At 40.2% G+C, this 21,775-nt stretch overlaps 1 protein-coding gene across 1 annotated transcript; it reads right to left on the reverse strand.

Annotated features, from left to right (window-relative positions):
- Positions 1-10,851: 10,851 nt before the first annotated feature.
- LOC127439458 (alpha-2-macroglobulin-like protein 1) lies at positions 10,852-21,131 on the reverse strand. The gene is made up of 34 exons (XM_051695670.1): positions 21,052-21,131; positions 19,720-19,900; positions 19,467-19,623; positions 19,309-19,361; positions 19,166-19,186; positions 18,897-19,062; positions 18,732-18,816; positions 18,541-18,655; positions 17,578-17,698; positions 17,359-17,468; positions 17,115-17,285; positions 16,798-17,031; positions 16,502-16,714; positions 16,240-16,389; positions 15,781-15,960; positions 15,600-15,663; positions 14,671-14,806; positions 14,354-14,579; positions 14,145-14,268; positions 13,949-14,070; positions 13,820-13,871; positions 13,618-13,701; positions 13,347-13,523; positions 13,145-13,220; positions 12,918-13,074; positions 12,766-12,840; positions 12,524-12,686; positions 12,255-12,448; positions 11,943-12,152; positions 11,742-11,854; positions 11,327-11,421; positions 11,161-11,231; positions 10,985-11,090; positions 10,852-10,892 (listed from the first exon to the last, which is right to left on the reverse strand). Exons 1-34 carry the CDS (start codon positions 21,129-21,131, stop codon positions 10,852-10,854), a joined length of 4,323 nt encoding a protein of 1,440 aa, XP_051551630.1.
- Between the last annotated feature and the right edge of the window lie 644 nt (positions 21,132-21,775).

Genomic DNA, 21,775 nt, shown 5'->3' on the forward strand with positions numbered 1-21,775 from the left:
TTTCAGCTGTTCAGAGCCGATCGCATCGCGGAGTTAACGGGGAAAATAAGAGGTGGTGGAACATGCTTTTACATCAATGAAAGTTGGTGTACAGATGTAACAATGTTAAAGAGGATGTGCTGTCCTAATTTGGAAGTGTTCTTTATTAACTGTAAGCCTCTCTACTCACCGCGGGAGTTTTCCTCGTTTTTTCTGGTGAGTGTGTATATCGCGCCAAACGCGTGTTTGAATGTGGCACTGCAACAGCTGGCTGATCAAATCACAGACATGGAACAACAATACCCAGACTCAGTTATTATTATTCTTGGGGATTTTAACAAAGCAAATCTCACATGTGAACTGCCCAAATACAAACAGCATATTACGTGCCCCACCAGAGACAAGAACATACTGGATCATTGCTACACAACAATTAAGGATGCATATCGCTCTGTCCCTAGAGCAGCTTTGGGACTCTCTGATCACTGTCTGGTTCATCTTCTTTCAACCTACAGGCAGAAATTAAAATCAACCAAGCCAGTAGTAAGGACTGTAAAGAGATGGACCGATGAAGCAGAGCGGGAACTACAAGCCTGCTTCAATTGCACAGATTGGAGTGTTTTTGAGGCTGCAGCCACAGACCTGGACGAGCTCACAGATACTGTTACATCATATATCAGTTTCTGTGAGGATATGTGCATTCCTACTAGGACTTATTTAAAGTTCAAAAACGACAAACCGTGGTTTACAGCAGAACTCAGGCAGCTTCGTCAGACCAAAGAGGATGCTTACAGGGGTGGGGATAAAGTCTTGTACAATCAGGCCAGGAACACAATGAACAAGGAAATCAGAGTGGCTAAAAGAAGATACTCTGAGAAGCTGAAAAATAAGTTTTCAGCTAACGACCCTGCATCAGTGTGGAGTGGCATGAAACAACTCACAAATTACAGGACTCCTACCCCCAACCCTGTGGTGGACCAACAACTGGCTGATGACCTGAATGTGTTCTACTGCAAATTTTAAAGGCCCAATCTCACACCCCACACCCACTCTGACCTTCACTTCACACAAACACCAACACCTCCTGCAACCCCCTTCCTCCCCCTCCTGCTACTCAACCTGCACTTAAGATCTGTGAAGATGATGTGAGCCGCGACTTTCGGAAACAAAAGACGAGGAAAGCTTCAGGCCCAGATGGCATCTCACCAGCGTGTCTTCAATTCTGTGCTAACCAGCTGGCCCCCATCTTCACACAGATCTTCAATAGATCACTGGAGCAGTGTGAAGTCCCATGCTGCTTCAAACACTCAATCATTATTCCTGTCCCAAAGAAACCAAAAACCACAGGACTTAATGACTACAGACCTGTCGCCCTGACGTCTGTGGTCATGAAATCATTTGAGAGACTGGTGTTAGCCCACCTGAAGAACATCACTGGACCCTTTCTAGATCCCCTTCAATTTGCTTATCAAGCAAACAGGTCTGTGGATGAAGTCAACATCGGATTGCATCATATCCTGCAACATCTGGACAGACCAGGGACATATGCAAGGATCCTTTTTGTGGACTTCAGTTCAGCTTTCAACACCATCATCCCAGCTATTCTCCGGACTAAACTACACCAACTCTCCCATTTCTATCTGTCAGTGGATTACCAGCTTTCTGATGGACAGGCAGCAGCTTGTGAGACAGGGGAAACTCACTTCCAGCACCTGTACAATCAGCACTGGTGCCCCTCAGGGACGTGTGCTCTCCCCACTACTCTTCTCCCTCTACACCAATGACTGCATCGCCAAGGACCCCTCTGTCAAGCTCCTGAAGTTTGCAGACGACACCACTGTCATCGGCCTCATCCGAGATGACCATGAGTCTGCATACAGAAGGGAGGTTGAACAGCTGGCTCTCTGGTGCAGTCAAAACAACTTTGAGCTGAACACGCTCAAAACGGAGGAGATGATTGTGGAATTTAGGAGGAACACCCCAACACTGACCCCCCTCACCATTCTAAACAGCACTGTGGCAGCAGTGGAGTCATTCAGGTTCTTGGGCACTACCATCTCACAGGACCTGAAGTGGGAGACTCCATTGTGAAAAAGGCCCAGCAGAGGTTGTACTTCCTTCGCCAGCTGAGGAAGTTCAACCTGCCACAGGTGCTGCTGATACAGTTCTACTCAGCAGTCATTGAGTCTGTCCTCTGCACTTCAATAATGTCTGGTTTGGTTCAGCTATGAAATCAGACATCAGAAAAATATAAAGGACAATTCGAACTGCTGAGAGGATTATTGGTTGCCCCCTGCCCCCTCTTCAAAAACGATACACTTCCAGAGTGAGGAAAAAGGCTGGAAAAATCACTCTGGACACCACTCACCCTGCCCACTACCTTTTTGAGCTGTTGCCTTCTGGCCGACGCTTAAGAGCTATGAGCACTAGAACTGTCAGGCACAGGAACAGTTTTTTCCCTCAGGCTAACCATCTCATTAACAGTTAAATTGACCCATTGAGCAATAACTATGTGCAATACACAGTTTAGTCTTTATTATATTTATCCAACACATCCAACCTCTTCTGCCATTTCATTTCTCTGAAAAAAAAAACAAAAAAAAAACATTTGCACTGTACATAACAGATTTGTATTTGCACTGTACATAATAGATAACAGATTTGTATTATATTGCACTACATATGTGTATGTGTGTGTCTGTGTGTGTATGTACGTATGTGTATAAATTGTTTTTATTTTTTATTATTATCTATGTCTTGCTGCTGTTTTTGTATTGTATTTTGTATTGTTTTACACTGGAAGCTCCTGACACTAAGACAAATTCCTTGTATGTGTAAGCATACTTGGCAATAAAGCTGATTCTGATTCTGATTCTGATGATTATACCTTATCGTAATGTAACAACACTTATCTTCAATACAACCTGTTTAAAATCCAATTACTTAGTTGACTTTAGTTTAAAGTGACACACTGGACTCAAAGCTTTATTGTTTGTCCAGATAATGTGATTTCCCAAATGAAATTCAATCACTTTAAAGTTCTTTATAATTTCAATATTCTTACTTCTCACGGTGATATGAACTTTAACTCTAAGCACAGTTATACCACTTGAATGTATAAATTCCCTGTATGAAGTCAAATAAACTTCTATGCTACAGTCTGGTTTGGGAGTTTTGATCTGCCACACGTCCAACAATAACAACAGCTGCTCTTTCTCAGTTTGGTTAATCCTGTTCTTCTTATCACGCTTCCTTCATGGCATGAAAAGAGCAGCCCAAGGCTAAATTTTGTCCAGCCAGCTAAGAGTTAACTTTTTGCTTTCATGCACATTTAGTTTTATGGGATACAGCTGTGTTGTCTCAACGTTTTTATTCTTTTTCCTATTGTCAATTTATACTGTATTACATTTACCCATCCATATTCTTTATCATTGGTACTAACTCCACTATCATACAACCAGGATATCTTTTAAGTGCCCTCTCTGCCTCTAATGGTCGGATTTCTTCTACCTCATATATTGATGGAAAGTCGATAATAGGCCTAAATAGATTTCTTTCCTGTAAATTACATATATACTTCTCATTAGTAAACCTGCAAAGCCAATATCTCGGAACATTTTTAGTTTTCTCTGTGTTTACGAAGAAAATACCTTTCTAAATTTTCACAAGAGACAGGCTTTCATTCCTAACATTCATTCAACATATAAAAGACAACATTTTATCCTTTAAAATGTATATGTCTACAGACCTATAAAGAGCATTTAGTAGAGGTTTTAAGCATTATAAGAACAAAGAAAATCTATCGTTTCCCTACAGTTTGTGAGCTGCTGAGCATGACTTTTTTCAAAAGACAACAAAAATGATCTTATAATAATTATGAGTCTGTATATTTTAATGTATAAAAAGCGTGTCTACATATCTATTGACTTCAGTAAAATGTGTTAAAGAAATGTGTCTAAGAACACAGCAGATCTATCTTATTTCCTACAGTCTGACGACTGCACACCAACATAAAATACATGTGCAATACACAGATCTAGTAATCTGCTTAAATTGGCAAAAACAACCGATCATACTATTACCTCGCAAAGATAATGTGAAAAGCATAACTTAATGAAGACTCAGGCACTGATATAAACTCCACTAACAATGTGTGCTTAAAAGAAGGATTGTCCTTTGTTTTTTGTTTTTCTTCTGCAGTGCATTCTGAACGATATGCCGATAAATAACTCTCATTTGTACGTTCCTCATCTCTAGATTATTAATTTAGATCAACATCAGTGTCGATAAAAAACATGGATAAATGAGCATTGTTGAAAGCAACTTTGTAGAAATGAACTGAGCCGCGTTGATTAGACTGTCTGACTGATGGCCTATTAATTAAGCATTGTTTTGACTCATGAAACTCAACTGTGATTGTCGTTCAATCAGCCCAAACAACAAAAGCAAAGAATCCTGTATACAAATCCACCATTTGGACTTGGTATGGGATTAGCTTGGAAAAGTGCGGGGGACAAAAATCACCTTTTTAAAGAATTATTTTTTTAAAGAGTGATACGCCCTTGGGTACAACGCATGGTGAAGGTGTTGTATCGAATTGTGATTCCCGTCGGAATCAGTTTCCCCCTAGCCCCGATAGGGTACGGGGTTATAGTTAGGGTAGGTAGGGTATGGTAGGGTAGGATTGGGCTTAGGTTTGTGCATGGGGGAACGCATTCTGACAGCGGAGAATAACTATTGAACGCATCAACATTTTTTTCAGTAAATATATTTTTAATGAGGCTATTCACATGCAATTTTCACCAGACTTTGGTATTAACTCAAGAAATCCACACATATAAAGAAATCCAAACATTAAAGTCCATAAATGAAGTTATGTGTAATAAAGAGGAACGACACAGGAAAAAAGTATTGAACACGCTAACTGAAATGTATTTAATACTCAGTGGAGAAGCCCTTGTTTGTAATGACAGCTTCAAGATGCTTCCTATATGAAGAAATTAATCGGCCGCAGTATTCAGGTGTGATTTTGGCCCATTCTTCTAAACATATTGTCTTTAAATCTTGAAGATTCCGGGGGGCCCTTTTGTGAACCTTGATCTTTAGCTCTTTCCACAAATGTTCAATTGGATTCAAATCAGGTGATTGACTGGGCCATTTTAACACCTTGATTTTTTTCTCTGAAACCAATTGAGAGTTTCCTTTGCTGTATGCTTTGGATCGTTGTCCTGCTGGAAGGTCCACCAGCATCTCATCTTCATCATCCTGGTGGATGGCAGCAGATTCTTCTCAAGAATCTCCCGGTAGAGGGCTCCATTCGTCGTTCCTTCAATTATATGAAGTCTGCCAGTAAAGTACCATGCGGTGAAAAACAGCCCCACACCATGATGCTTCCACCTCCAAACTTCACTGTTGGTATAGTGTTTTTAGGGTGATGTGCAGTGCCATTTCTTCTCCAAACACAGTGTGTAATATGACAGCCAAAAAGTTCAATTTTGCTCTCATCTCACCAGACTACACTCTCCCAGTATTTCATAGGCTTGTCCAAATGAGTTGTAGCAAACTTTAAATGAGCTTTGACATGCCTTTTCTTTAGTAACGGAGTCTTGCAGGGTGAGCGTGCATAGAGGCCATGGCGGTGGAGTGCATTGCCTATTGTTTTCTCTGTGACGATGGTACCTGCTGCCTCCAAGTGTTTCTGGAGCTCTTTCCACTTGGTGCTTGGCTCTTGGGCTACTCTTCTAACTATTCTTCTGACTCCCTGGTCATAAATCTTGCGAGGAACTCCTGTGCGTGGCCGGTTGACGACGGAGTGATGTTGCTTCCACTTGCGGATAATGGCCCCAATGGTGCTTACTGGAAGATTCAGAAGTTTTGAAATACGTCTGTATCTGATTCTATCTATATGTTTCGCAACAATAAGGTTGCAAAGGTCTTGGGAGAGCTCTTTGCTTTTACCCATCATGAGATGTTTCTTGTGTGACACCTTGGTAACGAAAAGCCTTTTTATAGACCATCAATTTACTAACCCAGCTGATATTAAGTTGCACAGTTAGGCTCTACTTCATGAATGGATGACTTTTCCCTCTCCTTTTCTTAAATTTTTTCTTTTTTTATAAATTGTGACTTTAGAAATGAATTTTTAAATAAATTACTTATCACCAGTTTTTTCTTTTTAAATTTTTGCGACTTGCAAATTGCTGTGGGCTATACCATTATCACGGGGGTGTAGTTTGGAGGAACAGACTTGCATGGACGTTCAGAAGGAAACCTATGGCACGCATTGGGGTATTATTGACAATGGGCAATAGCGAGTGACGGATCACATGATTCCGTCCACCTGTCTCTCCGAAGATTTTTTTTCTCTCCAAGTCTATTTAAAAAGCATTCTCACAAAAAACGTGGTAATCTCCTGGATTGCTATGAATTTCCTTTTAAATTGAGGGTTATTGAAAATGTATTATGTATTAAGATCTTTGTAGCTTACTTGCCAATTCATTTCTCCTACTAAGGAGAAGAAAACTGCTTCATGGAGGCTGGACAAGTGAAGAGCTCCGAATTCTGAAAATGAATCTTCTTGTAAAGGTGTTAATATATAAGAATAGATCAATAAGAATAAACGAATGGATTTATTTTGGAATGATAAGCGTGAAATTCGGGACTCTTTAAGGCAATGGCGGCTGGCTGGACTGGCCAAACAGGCTACGAGTGGCAGTTTGGTAATTAATTAATTTAATGTAATGGGAATACATTTGTTAAATTTTATTTTTTATTTTTTAATAATGCACAAGAATAGATCCAATAGAATTGATTAATGCAATTCGTTTCCGAGTCAGAGTAGAAGGAGGAGCGCAAAATTCAGAGCTGTTCAAAGCAATAGCAGCTGGTACTCGGCCAGTTATGAGCCACAGTTTTCTTCCGGTTGGAAATGAATTTCATTCAAGGAGAAATTGACCTCGTAAATTGTGAGCTCCTTATAAATGCCTTAATACATAAGAAAAGATGAGAAATCGAACCCCAATCATCCACTCAACTGCGGGGATCGAACGACGCAAAGCCGTAACTTTTATGCTTGTGTGGCCCACTAAGTGTACAGATGTGCTTGCCACTCTGTGGGTCGTGCGAATGGTTTATCTACTCTAGTGTCTCTCCCTCTTGCCCTTGTTCCAATATAATCACCCCCTCTGCGTGCCAATGGTGGCACGTACGCGTGCAATAGGTTTGGTACAGCCCACAACGCATTTTGCAAGACACACACACACACACACAAAATAGAATATTGGTGATGTAACTTATTTAAAAAATAATTTCCTAATTGGCAATTTAGAAAAAAGTAAAATTGAAGAAAAGGAGAGGAAAAACTAAATTATCCATTCATGAAGTGACCGGAAAATGAATAATGAAAGTTTCAAATCATTTTTCTATTTTTGTGTTTGGATTGTTGTGGTCTGAAAAATGAACTGTAAAGAGTTACACGGACCTAGAACCTTTGAAGACCCTCTTTTGACCAAATCCCGGATTTTTGTTTTGTTTTTTTTAAGCAGTACGGGTAAAGTGGGACAGAGGGAAAATGATTCTCTAGAAAATATCTACATCTATTTGGAGTGAATTTGTATATTTTCATATACACTTTCACATCATAACATTAAGTTAACGTTTACCTTTTTATAACCTTAACAAGATTTACCTCAAATTTCTGTCATTTTCTTTACCATTGCTTTTCCTAACTGTGGTCATGAAATGAGCTCTGCCACACATCCTAAATTAAAATCATCAATTTAAAACCTCAAAAAGATAAAGGGATAGTTGACCCTAAAATGAAAATTCTCTCATCATTTAGTCACCCTCATGCCATTCCAGATGTGTATGACTTTCTTTCGTCTGTTGAACACAAATGAAGATTTTTAGAAGAATATTTCAGCTCTGTAAATCCAAAAATCTGATGCTCCAAAAAGCACATCAAGGCAGCATAAAAGTTATCCATATATGGTTTAATCAATGTCTTCTGAAGTGATCTAATCTGTTTTGGGTGAAAACAGACCAAAATATTGCTCCTTTTTCATTGCACACCTTGCAATTGCAGTCTACAGGTCTGATCATTATTTCAAGTTCGATTACACTTACTATTACAGCTGATGTCAAGATTTACAGTAAAACAGGACTTAAATATTGAACTGTTTCTCACCCATAACTATTATATCACAACTGAAGACATGGATTAAACCACTGGAGTCTTATGGATTACTTTTATGCTGCCTTTATGTGCTTTTTGGAGCTTTAAAGTTTTGGCCCCATTGACTTGCATTGTCTGGACCTACAGAGCTGAAATATTCTTCTAAAAATCTTCGTGTTCAGCAGAAGAAAGTCATACACATCTGGGATGGCATGAGAGTGAGTAAATGATGAGAGAATTTTCATTTTTGGGTGAACTATACCTTTGATTATTTACTCCCCAAAGATTAGTTTAGTAATGATTTATAATGATTTGAGGAAATTCATATGGATACAATGTGGATCAAGCTTAAATGTCTGTTGTCACTTTAACCATATTCACCCTATATTATACAATTTGCAACATTTACAATTCACATTAAACACGAAAATACCACAAGATAGAGGTAGCAAAAAACTGCCCTGAGAATTGAAATATTAGACTTTTTACATTATACCAGTAAAAGCTCAGCTTTACTAACTAAACTGAAACTACAAAACACTGAGAAAACTAAAACTAACAGAGAAAAATAAATGAAACTTAATTATGGCAATTTGAATATAAAATAGAAATAAAAAAATAACAAAATCCATAACTATTACACTGATTTTGAAGAGGGTGCTGTTCCTTTGGCTGTCCTGAAGGCCAGACTCAAAGTCTTGAATTTGATGCAGTCAGCCAGGGGAGAGAAATCGGTGGTGTGACGTGAGCCGCCTTTGGCTGATGGAAGACCAGGCGCACTGCTGCAATGGTTTACTATTGCGGTGTATCATATTGAGACAGGAAAGGTTTCATTTTCCTGATTTTGTAAAGGCAAAAGTCAGATTGTTTGATATGTGGGCATTTGAAGTTGGTCATCGGCCACCACTTCCGGGCTGTCCTGGATGGCGTAATTGTTAAACAAGTGTTAAAATCTAAAACTGTATGCTTTGGTTCTCCGTTGTCATCGGCAACCACTTCCGGGCTGTCCTGGATGGCGTAATTGTTAAACAAGTGTTAAAATCTAAAACTGTATGCTTTGGTTCTCCGTTGTCACACTATGTTCAGTCATTTGCTAACAAGAATCAACACATATAGCCACTGTGTATTGTAAAGGGTAAATACATTCAAGCAACACAAGACAGAGCACAATTCAGTGTAATGTACAAATTGAAGACCAATTCAGTATTCAAGTATTGCAATGACTTGTTAATTTTGAATGCTGAACATCCTAAAAATGCCAGGAGATTTCTCAGATCTTGAATATCTTGGTCATTTTAGGTTTTTACAAAGGGCTGAAATTTGCCTTACATTTTATTGGCTTTTACTTCGTTATGCCTGTTGTCTTCCCGGTCAAAAATGACCAGCCAATGGAAAAGAATGGATTCATTAGACTACAAAACACATGACTATTAACTGTTCAGGACCACCCTAATCCTTTAGATGAGCACAGATTTGGATGTTTGCAAGTTCCTCAGACAAAGGATTCCTTACTAGCACACATCGTGCATTAAGTGCCCTTTTGTGCAGTGTCTTTCCATGTAGCCTACACTCTTCCATGTACAATTTGGAAATGGAGAATGAAACAGTTCTGTCAAATTAAAAAGCATTATTTAATAATTGGTACGATCAGCTATATGCATTGTAAAGTCCAGATTCTAGGCTTTAAAACTCCCATTTAGTGGTTGTTATTTTACTTTATTTCTGCAGGGAGTACCCACCTACTGGCCCAGTTTAAGCTCTGTTCAATTAATCCCATCAATGAAATTACATTTTTAAAAATGTAAAGTTATTTGGCTACTAAAATTGATAAGTTCTAATGCAACATCTTGAACATATGCAGTATGAGAGTGGGCTGGTCATTTTTGACTGGGAACCAAAAAGGAGTTGGCACAAAACAATTTTTAGTCCTTTGTTTTCAGGTGGCTTGCATCTGGTCTTTCCTTGATGCAAGACTTTGAGAACGGTTACTTGGTTTCACAAGTCATCTTCAGTTTCTTGTGTGAAAGTTTAAAGGACAGAATAATTTTAATGTATATGCAGTAAATACATAAAGACTTGGGATCTTATTAAACTTAAATGCACATGAAGGAGAAACTATTGTTTAATGTATAGATTAATATTTTTACCATTTGGTTTACACAATTCAATGAGGGAATTGTAGCAGTAGCTGAGGCGCAAATTATTGGGGAGAACAAATTCTGCAGTAGAAATCAATGGTTTGACAGGAAAGGGAGGCTTAGTTCAATGCAGATAAGTAACAAAATTAAGATAATGACGTGGTCTACATACACTCAGATGTTCAATCTTTTGTGTGGGTTTGTCAGGTGACACCCACACGCCAAACAAGATTAAAATCTACCCAAGTAGATTTTCTTTGGCCTTAATTCTTGCACTGCTTTATCAAACAGACATCTTAATTCCTTCAAGTACAGAAATGGAAGTGCATTGGAGCATTAATAGATTGCTTGCACGGATTAAGCAAATGGTCTTAAACCATTACATAAAATGCAATATGCCGGATGTCAACTCCGAATTGTGCCCCCGCCCCCCACCCAATTAAAAGCTCCAAGTACAACATATGACAGCTTGAGAATGCTTGTTGGCCTTTAAAACAAGAGACATGGTGCTACAACACAAATTCATAAATATTTTATTGAATTCAAAAGCAACTGGAAGTCTCATGCACAGGGGGAGGAGTAAGTAGTCTCAGACTGGTTACCTTAGAGAAAAAGGATTAGACAAGTTTAGTGGTATGCAGTATACAAGGAATCATTGATAGAAATCATGTTCTTTGATCAAGCCATAGCCTACTTGGTTCATAGTAGTCATAGACTTTGATCACAGCTGGCCTGACATTCTTCACTTGGAAAGCTCTTGTTAGTTGTACACTGAAGCTCAGGGGAATATCTTTCGGAACCTGCAAGATATAGACAAACATGAGCACACACCCACATGTATTCACAGCCATTTAAAAGTGCCACTCTTACCGCTCTCAAATACACTAGGACATGATCATCGTCATAATCAACACGCTCCACGATTGGCACAAATGAATTGGGTGGGGTAAACTAAAAGGAGGAAGTCTAAGATTAGTCATTAACAACTTGCTGTAAGTGTTGACTGTGACCGTCTTTGCCTTAAAAAGGTTAAGTCAATTCAAACCAACCGTTGAGGGGTCTGCTGTGAACCCCGATAGGAGTTTAATATCCACCATTACCATGTTGGTACTTGCTCGTGTCCCACTGTATCTGCAAGAAAGAACATTACACTAACATTTGCTATGCTCATGGTGCAGAGCACACACACACACACGCCGTCTTGGGAACTAGGCAACTACAGCGCATTTAAAACATTCAACCGGAAACTAGTGGGCCGCACCATTTCTAAAAGGAAGTACGTCATGAGGCTCAGTGCAAGTAGTCCACTGCAACCTAAGAGTCCAAGTCTTCCATCCATAATTTAAACTGCAAGTAGCCCAAGTTTGCAATACAGGGAGAAATTTGCCAATTGATAAGACCAAAATCATAATGAGCTGGCATTATAATGCAGGTCTAAAACTGGTTCTTACTTGACAGTGAAGCTCAGCATCAGTTTTGCAAGGCAGTCACCAGTGACCTTAGCTTCAACACTCAATGAGTTGGTGTTCTGAACAGGTGCTGGGATGTTGTAGAACAAGGCGATCTGTATGGGGGTATTCATTAAATGTTAATATATAAATAGTTAGCCACTGAATGAGTAGAAATGACAGAAGCCAACATGCAGTACTGACCTGCACAGACACACAAGCAGAGCCCTTCACGTCAATAGTATATTTGCCTGGAATGTTTTTCAGTGGCTTCTCCTGATACAGTAGCTTGTTAGTCTTATTCACAACAAATTGGTAAGTTTCTGCCACTGACGAGACAGTCACTGTGCTGGAACCACTGGAGTGGAACACTCTGGCGTACACAGACAGAGCCTGAAGGGCCACCACTGTGTCCTAACACCACATTGTGATCATTCGAACGTGTCAATTACATGTAGAAAACACAGGCAACCAACAGTATTAAACAGCATTTTAAAATTAAATAGGTCGAGAAACCTGTGTGGAGGAGAACCCGCCATAGGGATTCTGCTGCTGCACAAGCCAGTGTACAATCTGGTTAGCATAGCCCAGGTCTACTGCAGAGAGTGGATTTACAGTGAGAACAGCTAGCAGCACATACGAGCTGATCTCCACTGCCAAAGAACCAGTCGTTTTGGTGCCAGACACCATCTGAGACCAGTGAAGACCTCCTGCATGACAACACCTTGCTTACAAAAAACATTTGAGGAGCTTATAAAATGGTCAAGATTACAGGTGTTCCTTACCACTTGTAATGGCAACACTGTCCAACTTTGTTAAGAGAGTCTGTCGAGTGTTTGTCTCTCCAGCAAGGCTGAAAGTGTAGGCAAGCAGAGCAGTGGTGTAAGTGTTCATTACATTCCCAATGACCGGCCTCAAGCAGGACAAACCCCTGTCAACTACTGGATCCTGTAACAAAACAATGCATTCGAAAAATGATGTGCAGAGAAGCATGCATTATCAAGTTGATACCTGCAGATGTACTTACAGAGACTGGAGTTTGCAGTTCAAGCAAAGTTATCATAATGTAAGCGGTCATTGTTACATCATCATCTACACCACCCTGTAACGCATTGGGGAAGCAATTTCATTTCCTTGATCACCAGACTTGGATATTCTTGGACAAAAATAAAATCATACCTTCATTTCGTTGTGGTAAAGAAATCCTTCTTCCGCAAAACAACCATCTGGACCTTGTTTACTTACTAACCAGTTTGTTGCATTACGAATGACATCTGGATCAATATATATGTACATCTGTGCTTTGCCAAAACACCTCAGAACAAATGACGTCAACCTGGAAGGGATTTTAAGAAATTAGTTTTCCTAAAATTTACCAGAGGCATCTGCAAAAGGATTCTACATACCATGTATTCCCTAGTCCAGTACCGAATGCACTGTATGAACCATCGGGATGTTTGTAGTTCAGTTCTCTCTGGTATCCTGTTTTGTTTGACAATTAACATGGGGAAATTATATAAACCCCAAAATCGAACAGATGTTCTTACAGGAACCACAATATTCTCAGAATTTGAATTTAAGGTGGTCTTCCAATCACACTCCACTTACCAATCCTTAGGAAGTTAAGGGCCGTCTCTCTGCTGACAGTGGTAAGCTGTTCCATAGACGCCAGGTAGCCAAGAACATAAATAATGGGACAAAATATAGCAGCGTTCTGTTCTCCACAGCCAGATGGCTGCTGTACCAGTCCATCAAGATTCTTTAATGCACGGCCCAATATGTCCCCTACAAGAGAGATGCAAGTCAACCTGAAAGCTCTGCATCCAGTGGAAAGTCCTTTATTCCAACAGTTACACAGCCGCTCTTTGAAAAACTTTACCAACAACTGAAACCGAACATCTGGTGGATCCACTTATTACATTTGCAGGTACAGTCAGAGTCACCTGTTCCAAGACACTGCTTTCTATCAAACACAGAATTAGAGACCCATCTCAGGAGGATCAAGGCAACCTTAAAATCTAAAGTGACAGCAACAGGAAATTGGCAAATCAATTAATGGGGAGGTGGGGGTGCAGACAAACCCTGTGGACACAGCAACCAACTGTAGGTTTTTGTCCTTTCAACACCTTCAGCCTACAAGAAAATACATACATGTAATACAAGTTGATAAATATTGAAGACATTCCAGAAGCTTTACTAAATGTGCCGACCTGTACAAGTAGACTTCGAGTGACTACATCAATGCGTCCTCTCTGTGGCACAGTCACAGGCTCATTGCCACACCGAGCTGGAGACTTCACGGCCTGTGCGCTAATAGTCACATTCAGCACTCCTGCAATAGAATACATTTAAAAGAAATGCCACTTCTCATACACAACACCTCATGCAAGTGGAGTTGAAACAAACCAACAACAAGGGGAACAAGTGTCCATTTAAAGGTCTTCCGCCCATTCGCACAGAGACAGGAGGAATATAGAGGAGAGTTGGCTTGAAGAGTGTAGTTTGAGGAAGCTGCTGGAGTTGCTGTGACCTGTCATGGAAGGAAATGGAGTTTCATATTTGAACAAAAAAAAATTAATAAGTCAAATTATTAGACATTTTCTTGGAGATCTCACCATGATGCACTTGGACAAATAGTTGAAGACAGTGGCCTTCAGCTCAAAGCTCTCACCACGGATGATCGAGTAAGGTAGAGAGAGCTCCAGGAAGAAGGGCTGGAAAACAGTCAGCTGAGCAGGGAGAGCCAGACCCAGACCTTTGGGGGACAGGCAGAAAACCTCCATCACCCAAGTGGTAATGGTGTCAGGAACCTTGACATTAACCAGAGCTGTTCCAGAAGCCCTTTGTAGGGGGAGAAGAGATAAAATGAAGGCACCAAGCCAAACCAATCAACAGCAGACAGATTACTGAAGTTACAGGACACTTCACTAACCCCACATCATTAAGTTGCCATAGCCACGTCTGTGGAAACACTTTCCGTATGGTCACTTTAGGTGAATTAGCTGAGCCTACAGTCCGTCTTGGTGGTTCAGCAGCAGCAATTGCCATGACACCAGGACGAAACGTCACTAAAAGCAAGGAACAAAAAGCCAAGCCATTAAAACCTTCTACATACATTTTTGCAAACCCAAATGCACATTTGATGCCATGCAACAGTGGTTCTCAATCGTGGACCTGGAGTGCCTCTGCACAACATTTTGGGGGTCTCCCATAGAGACTGGCTCTACTTAACAGCTGAAGCAATGCGTTAACGGACATCCAAAAATTGCAGTTCTGGGGGTACCTCAGGACAAGGATTCAGATTCACTGCAATAGACAGTCATGAGTAAACCGCAAAAGACTCCAGGGCCACATCAGATGAGGTTTAGTGTCAAAATAAAAACTTGTGTAGCCTAGCATTTGAGCTGTAAAACCACAAGCGACCTACTGAAAATCTGCCTATACATAATGCTTCCTCTATCCTGGACTATGGTAATAATGCATACTTAAATTAGTCGTAGCTAGGCACGATCAATGGATGCTAACGTGTGTGTGCCACCCCCCCCCCCCCAACATTTATACCATGATGAAAAGAATTCACACTGCAACCCCCCAAATGTCAAAGAAATCTACACCCTTGTATGGCAACTACTAAAAGACGTTGACAGTTGCACAACTACAGGCAGTGCAGCCACACCGTTGCCTGTGGTGAGGGGGGCAGTGACAGTCACCCAAAATGGGATTGATTCTTACACATCCCAAAGGCCAATGAAAAGGCCAAAACTTAGACTGCAGCTAAACATCCAGTCTACACTTCAAAAGGCTCAGTGACACTTCAAACTGGCAGTGGCCGATTTAGCTTTATTAGTGCTTAAATCATACCTTCCTCAAGGTTGCACTGTGGTTTTAGAGCAGCCAAATTGGTTACAATCTTCAGCCCCATATTCTGTCAAACAGTAAAAACACAGTACAATTAAAGCACACTAGAAAGTAAAGGTTACTGGCACCAAATGAGTAATGAAAGCTTTCAATATACTATTAAACTGGCCAAGTACTTGGTTACCTTTAAGGTGTAATAAGCCTGGGTATTGCCCTGGGGTCTTGGAATAGGCAAAATGCTCCGGCGTGCAGAAGCAAGAACAGGTATAATAGGCAGCCAGGGTACAATAGGCGGACATTCTGGTTCATCCTCTACGTCAAAAGGGTAACCAGAGAGTGTCTGGACTGGCAGCAAATTGAAGATCTACGATTGGGATACAAAGTGGGCATTCCAGTTGCTGTCAATGTTTTTGGCAGAAGCATCAACTACACAATGGAAGTGTGTAGACCGTTTACAACTGATATGCAAATCAAAAGACCATAAACTCTGTACAACACACTGGATTGGATCACAAATTTAGAGACAAGTCCAGTTAGTTCCCAGAAATGCAAACAAGTCATTTAAAGAGAAGGTGCATTTTACCATGGTGTAGAAAAGGTAGGGGACCACAACAGTAAGTGTAATTGAATATAGAGCACACACCGCTTCAGCAGTCAAACGTCTCCCTGGCTCCAAAATTAATACACTCTGATCCACAGCACTAAGGCAACAAACCGAACCAGGTTCAGCAGAGAGTTTTATGGTGTTCTTCTCTCCTGGAACCGCTTTATCAGGGGAGAACAGCACAGACACCTGCAACAAAACCAGGGTTTAAGTGACAGATCTTGCTGCAAGCTCCATTTTAGAGGATGGCGATATACTGTAAAGGTGCCAAAAGACCCCAAACAAGCTTTACCCACCATACCTGGGTTCTTAAACAGTTTTCGGTGTCAACATGTTTGCCATCAGCAACTACACTTTCACTAGGTAGAACGCAGTATGCCAGAATTTGCACTACTGGAGCGAGATTTGGTCCTACAGAGAGCATGAAAGACACCGTGCCACTCAACACTGCATTAGAAGCAGTCACTTGAATAGTCTCGTATCCATGTTTAACAATCACTCCTTTGGACAAGACCTGTGACAAAGACAACATTGCCAATAACCAAACAGCACAGCCAATAATAGAACTACTCCGAGGACTGTGGTCTTTATACAAACCATGTAGACAATGTCTGTGCTGTAGACACCGTCAAAGGTCTCTCCAACAAAAGAATATTTTAAGGTGACTGGAAATGACACACCACACTTCAATGGTTGCTTCAGCTCCACTATAGTAAGTGTACTCATTGTTGGAGCAGTGGAAGCAGAATTTTGAAAAAGCTGAACAGTTTTCTCTGCTGAAGTGAAGTATGCCTCTTTGTAGCCATTAACATTATCTGGAGTAACGCTAGCCTGAAAGAACAATCAGCACTTATTAAAAAAATAAAAACCACCCCACTTCAAGAATTCAATACACAGACAAACTCAAATTCTACCGTCAGAAAAACATCATTGTTGGGAAAACTGGTAGTACTGATGGAGAAGGATGCCAGTCCATTGCGGTCCGTTTTGAGGCTCTTGAGCTCTATTGGGGGCCAGCTCCAATGTCCCAAGATATATACAGCTTTGCCTGGAATTGGCATCCCACTGAAACTGGTAACTCTGACCTGTGTAGTTGGAATTTAAATATTTAAGAAACTTCCATTCAATACACTGAGCTAGTATGAAATTTGTACTTGCCTTTCCCTCTAGAACTGATCCACGTGTAAAGATATTAGGGATCTCCATAAATATGACCCTTCCAATTTCATACGTTAAGAATATAGTTTCAGATTTTGTCTGGACTATATCTAGAGAGTTGGAACACAATCATGATCTGCTGGTTAACATTAAAAACCATACATGACACTATACAACATACAAGGCAGACTGTACTTTAGAAATTTGTCAAAAGCTTACCCGTTCCTTCTTCAGTTACACTTGCATTTACTAGGAGTGAATCTTGCAGAGAGCTCTCAAATCTGGAGCTCAGGAAGGCAGATGTACTGAAGATAATGGAGGCACAACCGGTCTCATTCATCTAAGAACAGTGGGAAGTCAAAAATATAGCCACCGCAAGTGGCAATCAGGGGCCAAGCACACATGGACCTTGTTCACAGTAGCTTTTCATCTTGTTTTTGACAAAATGAAAACATGGGACAGACTTGGTATATTCAATGGGTTGTGTGTTTTTTTTGCCTTGATTCCCTCCTCGAGTTGTGAATATTAGATGCGATCTAAAACCTTTATATGGCTTCATACAACGCATGCAGTTGAAGAGACTGCAAGTCTCTCAGCCTTGTTCATTCTCATCAAAAATCTAATATACCACTACTGTGAATAAGGTCTACAGCCAACACAGGCTATTAGGTCATCAGAATGTTGTGCATCCAACTATTGGAATACATCTGGCAAATTGGTCGTTTGTACATTTCTGATTCTCAATGAATGGCTTAGGCTAGATATTATGTGTCAGTGTGCGCATAAATGACGACACTACACACAGCAGAGTAAAGGGAACACTTTGAAGGGTTTAGAGACTAATTTTTGATAACTTTGTCAGGAGGGTCTGTAGATGTAAATTAAAATTGTGGGAACAGGCAAACAGCCTAGGAGGGGTTTGAAAAAGTAGGTTATAGCCCTTACGGTTGTTGCTAATATCTCTGCAATGTAAAAGCCTATAGCGCTAACCAGGCAAGTCAGATGGGAGTGTGCACGCTTAAGTTGGGGGTTTGGATTTGGGACCATCCTGCCAAGTTTGGGGATCTCTACAACGGTCTCTGACGCCAAGACACTTTTAGAAATATGAAGATCAGTACAAACACAATAAGGTTCCAGCACTTTCAGTGCTTGGGCCCCTAAATATCAAGGGTAGGGACTCACCAAACCAGTTTTATCAGAGCACAGAGGAATCATCCCAATTTCTGTTCTGAGCTGAAAAGGATTACGGCACACCTGAACCCATGCTTTACCAGGAACAGGTTGTTCATATGTGTACCTGGGAAATTATACAAGCAACAAATTAAAACAATTAGCCTAGTCATTCCAAATGGGGGGGCGGGGGGTCAACTTACCTTCCACAAACCTCAATCTTAAGCTCAACTTCACCAACACTCTGTGTCTGTGGCACTTTCACAGTGATGTCAAACTTGGGTAAAACTGGGTTAGAAAAATCTAAACTCAACTCCTGCTGAAAAACAATCTATAAAAATGTTGCTGTACATCGTACAATGACTTACCATACTTTTTCACCTCAAAAGGCCATTTAAAAATCTGGTCTCCAATAAAAGCCATCAGCGTGTACATGCCTAGTTGAGCTTCTGGGTTTAATTCATGAGAAAGCTGCAATATCCACTTTGAGGAAGAAACATTTGTCCACTGACCAATCCTGTTATTCTTACTGTCCTATTAAAAATCAGAAAAAGCTCAACAAAATGCTTGATAAAAGCACCCAAAATTTTATCAGAAGCACAGTGTTTTGTCCAAACCATGTACAGGTGAACCTTACCTCCACCACAACCATACTGTACTGTAAAGAAGAAGAGTACCACCATTAAACATTTTAGCATCACAATTCAACTCTGTACACATGTGCTCCAGAAGTATTGCATGTGTGGTGTGTTGGTATAAGAGAGAGAAGTAAGAACCAACCATTTGATCAAGAGGCACAAAATTGTCATCCATGGTTACAACTCTGAAGAACACTGCAAAATGAGAACAAAGTTACAAATATGACAGGCTTGACAAGAAATGCAGGCTAAATATTTTCTACACTCCAAATATTGAAGCGTCAATCATTCACAGCTCACCTGTCTGTCCTGGATTATAGATGGGTTTATCCGTTTGGATGAACGTCAAATTGCCGAAACTTTTCAAAAGGACTTTTCTCTCCTCAGCCACGTTAAAAGACCTCCCCTGAATTATGGTCTTTATTTTTTGCACTGATTCTCCCACAACCAGTGGAGCCTTAGAGAAATAAAGGGGTGGGGGGTGTAATTACAACCGTCACAAAGCATAGCTCGAGAGACAAGCAAATATTAGTTGTGGCCATTGATGACGGACCTGGAAGTTAAGGCAGTGATGAAATCCAATCTTAGTTTTAATCTCAAACAGCACCGTATTCAGGTCCTCATTAACCAGATAAATCCTCATTGAAAGGGTCTCATTTGGCTTGTAAAGACTAACACAAAGTTTGGGCTGAGAGCCGGACTCAATCACTACAGGAAACGTTACTATGAAAAATCTGTTGGGAGACAATGAGAGATAAGTTTCAGAAACAATATGAAAACCACACAAGTTGAGGCTGCAGTGCAAAAACTCCACAAGATTGCAAAGTGTGCACAAAGAATTCACTTCCAACATAGGCTAAGAGTTTTAAATCGTTCTTTTGATTCATACAGTATTAAGCACAGTAATATTGCTTAGGTGAACAGAAGCCCATACACACGATATTTCTCAATTTAGCCCCATTTAAGACTTCCACATTTGTAGTGTAGCATTTTTTCATGGCCACCTCATTAAATGTTTTAGAACTTCTCAAGTCAAATCAGAATTTGAAATTGTTCATTCTGTGTGGCTCAGTCTTGATTAGAGCCATTTTGTGCAAATCAGGCAAAGTTTAAATGAGCAGTTGTTAGAGGAAACAAAAACCAATCCAAGATGCAGGCACAAGGTGACGCATTAATACGAGTAGTCCATTTGAATCACTGTAATTAGAAAAAAAAAAAAAAAAAAGAATAGTCTCTTTTGAACCGTTTGGCCTAGAGACAAGTGCATTTGAGCTGGTGGTGCCAAGCCCCAGATTGTCTGGGGGCCATTTAAGCCCACCTCTGTGTGCTAAATGTTATCCATTTTCCAAACAGTTTATTGGGCTGCCATAGACTCCCAGCCAAGAACACAAAGAAAAACGGATACAATAGTGCCCCCTTTTGTTCCCTCAAATTAATTCTGATGGAAATTTGTTATCAAATTGAAATGCAGTAGTCTTACTAGGCCAAAATATTTGCACCATTTGAAGATATTGTATAAAAATTGTAGAACAAAATGTAACGGCACAGGGAGACTTTAGTTATTAGGCTTTTTTTTTTTTTAATTGAACAGAAGCTTCAAGTAACGAACTCTCAAGCCCAGTTCTTTCAGAAAGCTTCATTGTGCCATCACGTAGCCAAATGTCTCAATTCAGGCAACAAAACTGGCAAAAAAAAAAAAAATATATACTAGTAAAATACATGTTACCAAAACCATAAATAACAGCGCTTCTATTGCCGTTTAAAACCCCGAGCTCGTCAGTTCAAGTGACTCACTTCATTGTTCATTTACATGGCCGAACGAACCGATTCACTGGAATAAATCCAGACTCTCCAAAAAAACATTTAAACCTTTAAGATGACTTACGGTCCTGCTGTTGCGCCATTTACACAGAAGAAAAGGCCTAAAATGAGCCATTTCCAAACACAAATCTCCTTGACAGCCATGATGAATGTCAATCATCCACAGGAAATTTACCAAACCCGTTCAACGTCACAATGAGATGATGAGAAGGACCTGCAACACCAATTATTCGTCTGCTCAACTAATGCAACTGAATTTGTAATTCGAATAATCACTCGGCTAAATTCACTTACTGTTAAAACACATCAACAACAAACTGCCTTCTCCGAACAAGCGAAACTGCGTCATTTAAAGAAGAGATCTAGCCAGCGACTTAATTAATTTACAATAACAGGTAACAGCTGGGCTCAATGACATCAGAGGTTTGCCCCTTCTGAATCTATAGAACCTATACGAAATGTATTTTTAGTATAGATGTTGTTCCTTTTGCCAACACTGTGTCTGCGGCACTTTCACAGTGATGTGAAACTTGGGTAAAACTGGGTTAGAAAAATCTAAACTCAACTCCTGCTGAAAAACAATCTTTAAAATGTTGCTGTACATCGTACAATGACTTACCATACTTTTTCACCTCAAAAGCCCATTTAAAAATCTGGTCTCCAATAAAAGCCATCAGCGTGTACATGCCTAGTTGAGCTTCTGGGTTTAATTCATGAGAAAGCTGCAATATCCTCTTTGTTGAGGAAACATTTACCACCATTAAACATTTCAGAAACATAAACATTGC

This window comes from Myxocyprinus asiaticus, unplaced genomic scaffold (assembly GCF_019703515.2).
Source record: "Myxocyprinus asiaticus isolate MX2 ecotype Aquarium Trade unplaced genomic scaffold, UBuf_Myxa_2 HiC_scaffold_53, whole genome shotgun sequence".
Lineage (NCBI taxonomy): Eukaryota > Metazoa > Chordata > Actinopteri > Cypriniformes > Catostomidae > Myxocyprinus > Myxocyprinus asiaticus.

Excerpts from the sequence above, each read along its gene's own strand:
- LOC127439458 (XM_051695670.1), bottom strand. The coding sequence starts at position 21,131 with ATGGCTGTCAAGGAGATTTGTGTTTGGAAATGGCTCATTTTAGGCCTT. Across the intron at positions 17,699-18,540 it reads GCTCTGATAAAACTGGTTTG|ATGAATGAGACCGGTTGTGC; the intron begins GTGAGTCCCTAC and ends CACTGTTCTTAG. Across the intron at positions 12,153-12,254 it reads GCGGGTTCTCCTCCACACAG|GACACAGTGGTGGCCCTTCA; the intron begins GTTTCTCGACCT and ends ATGTGGTGTTAG.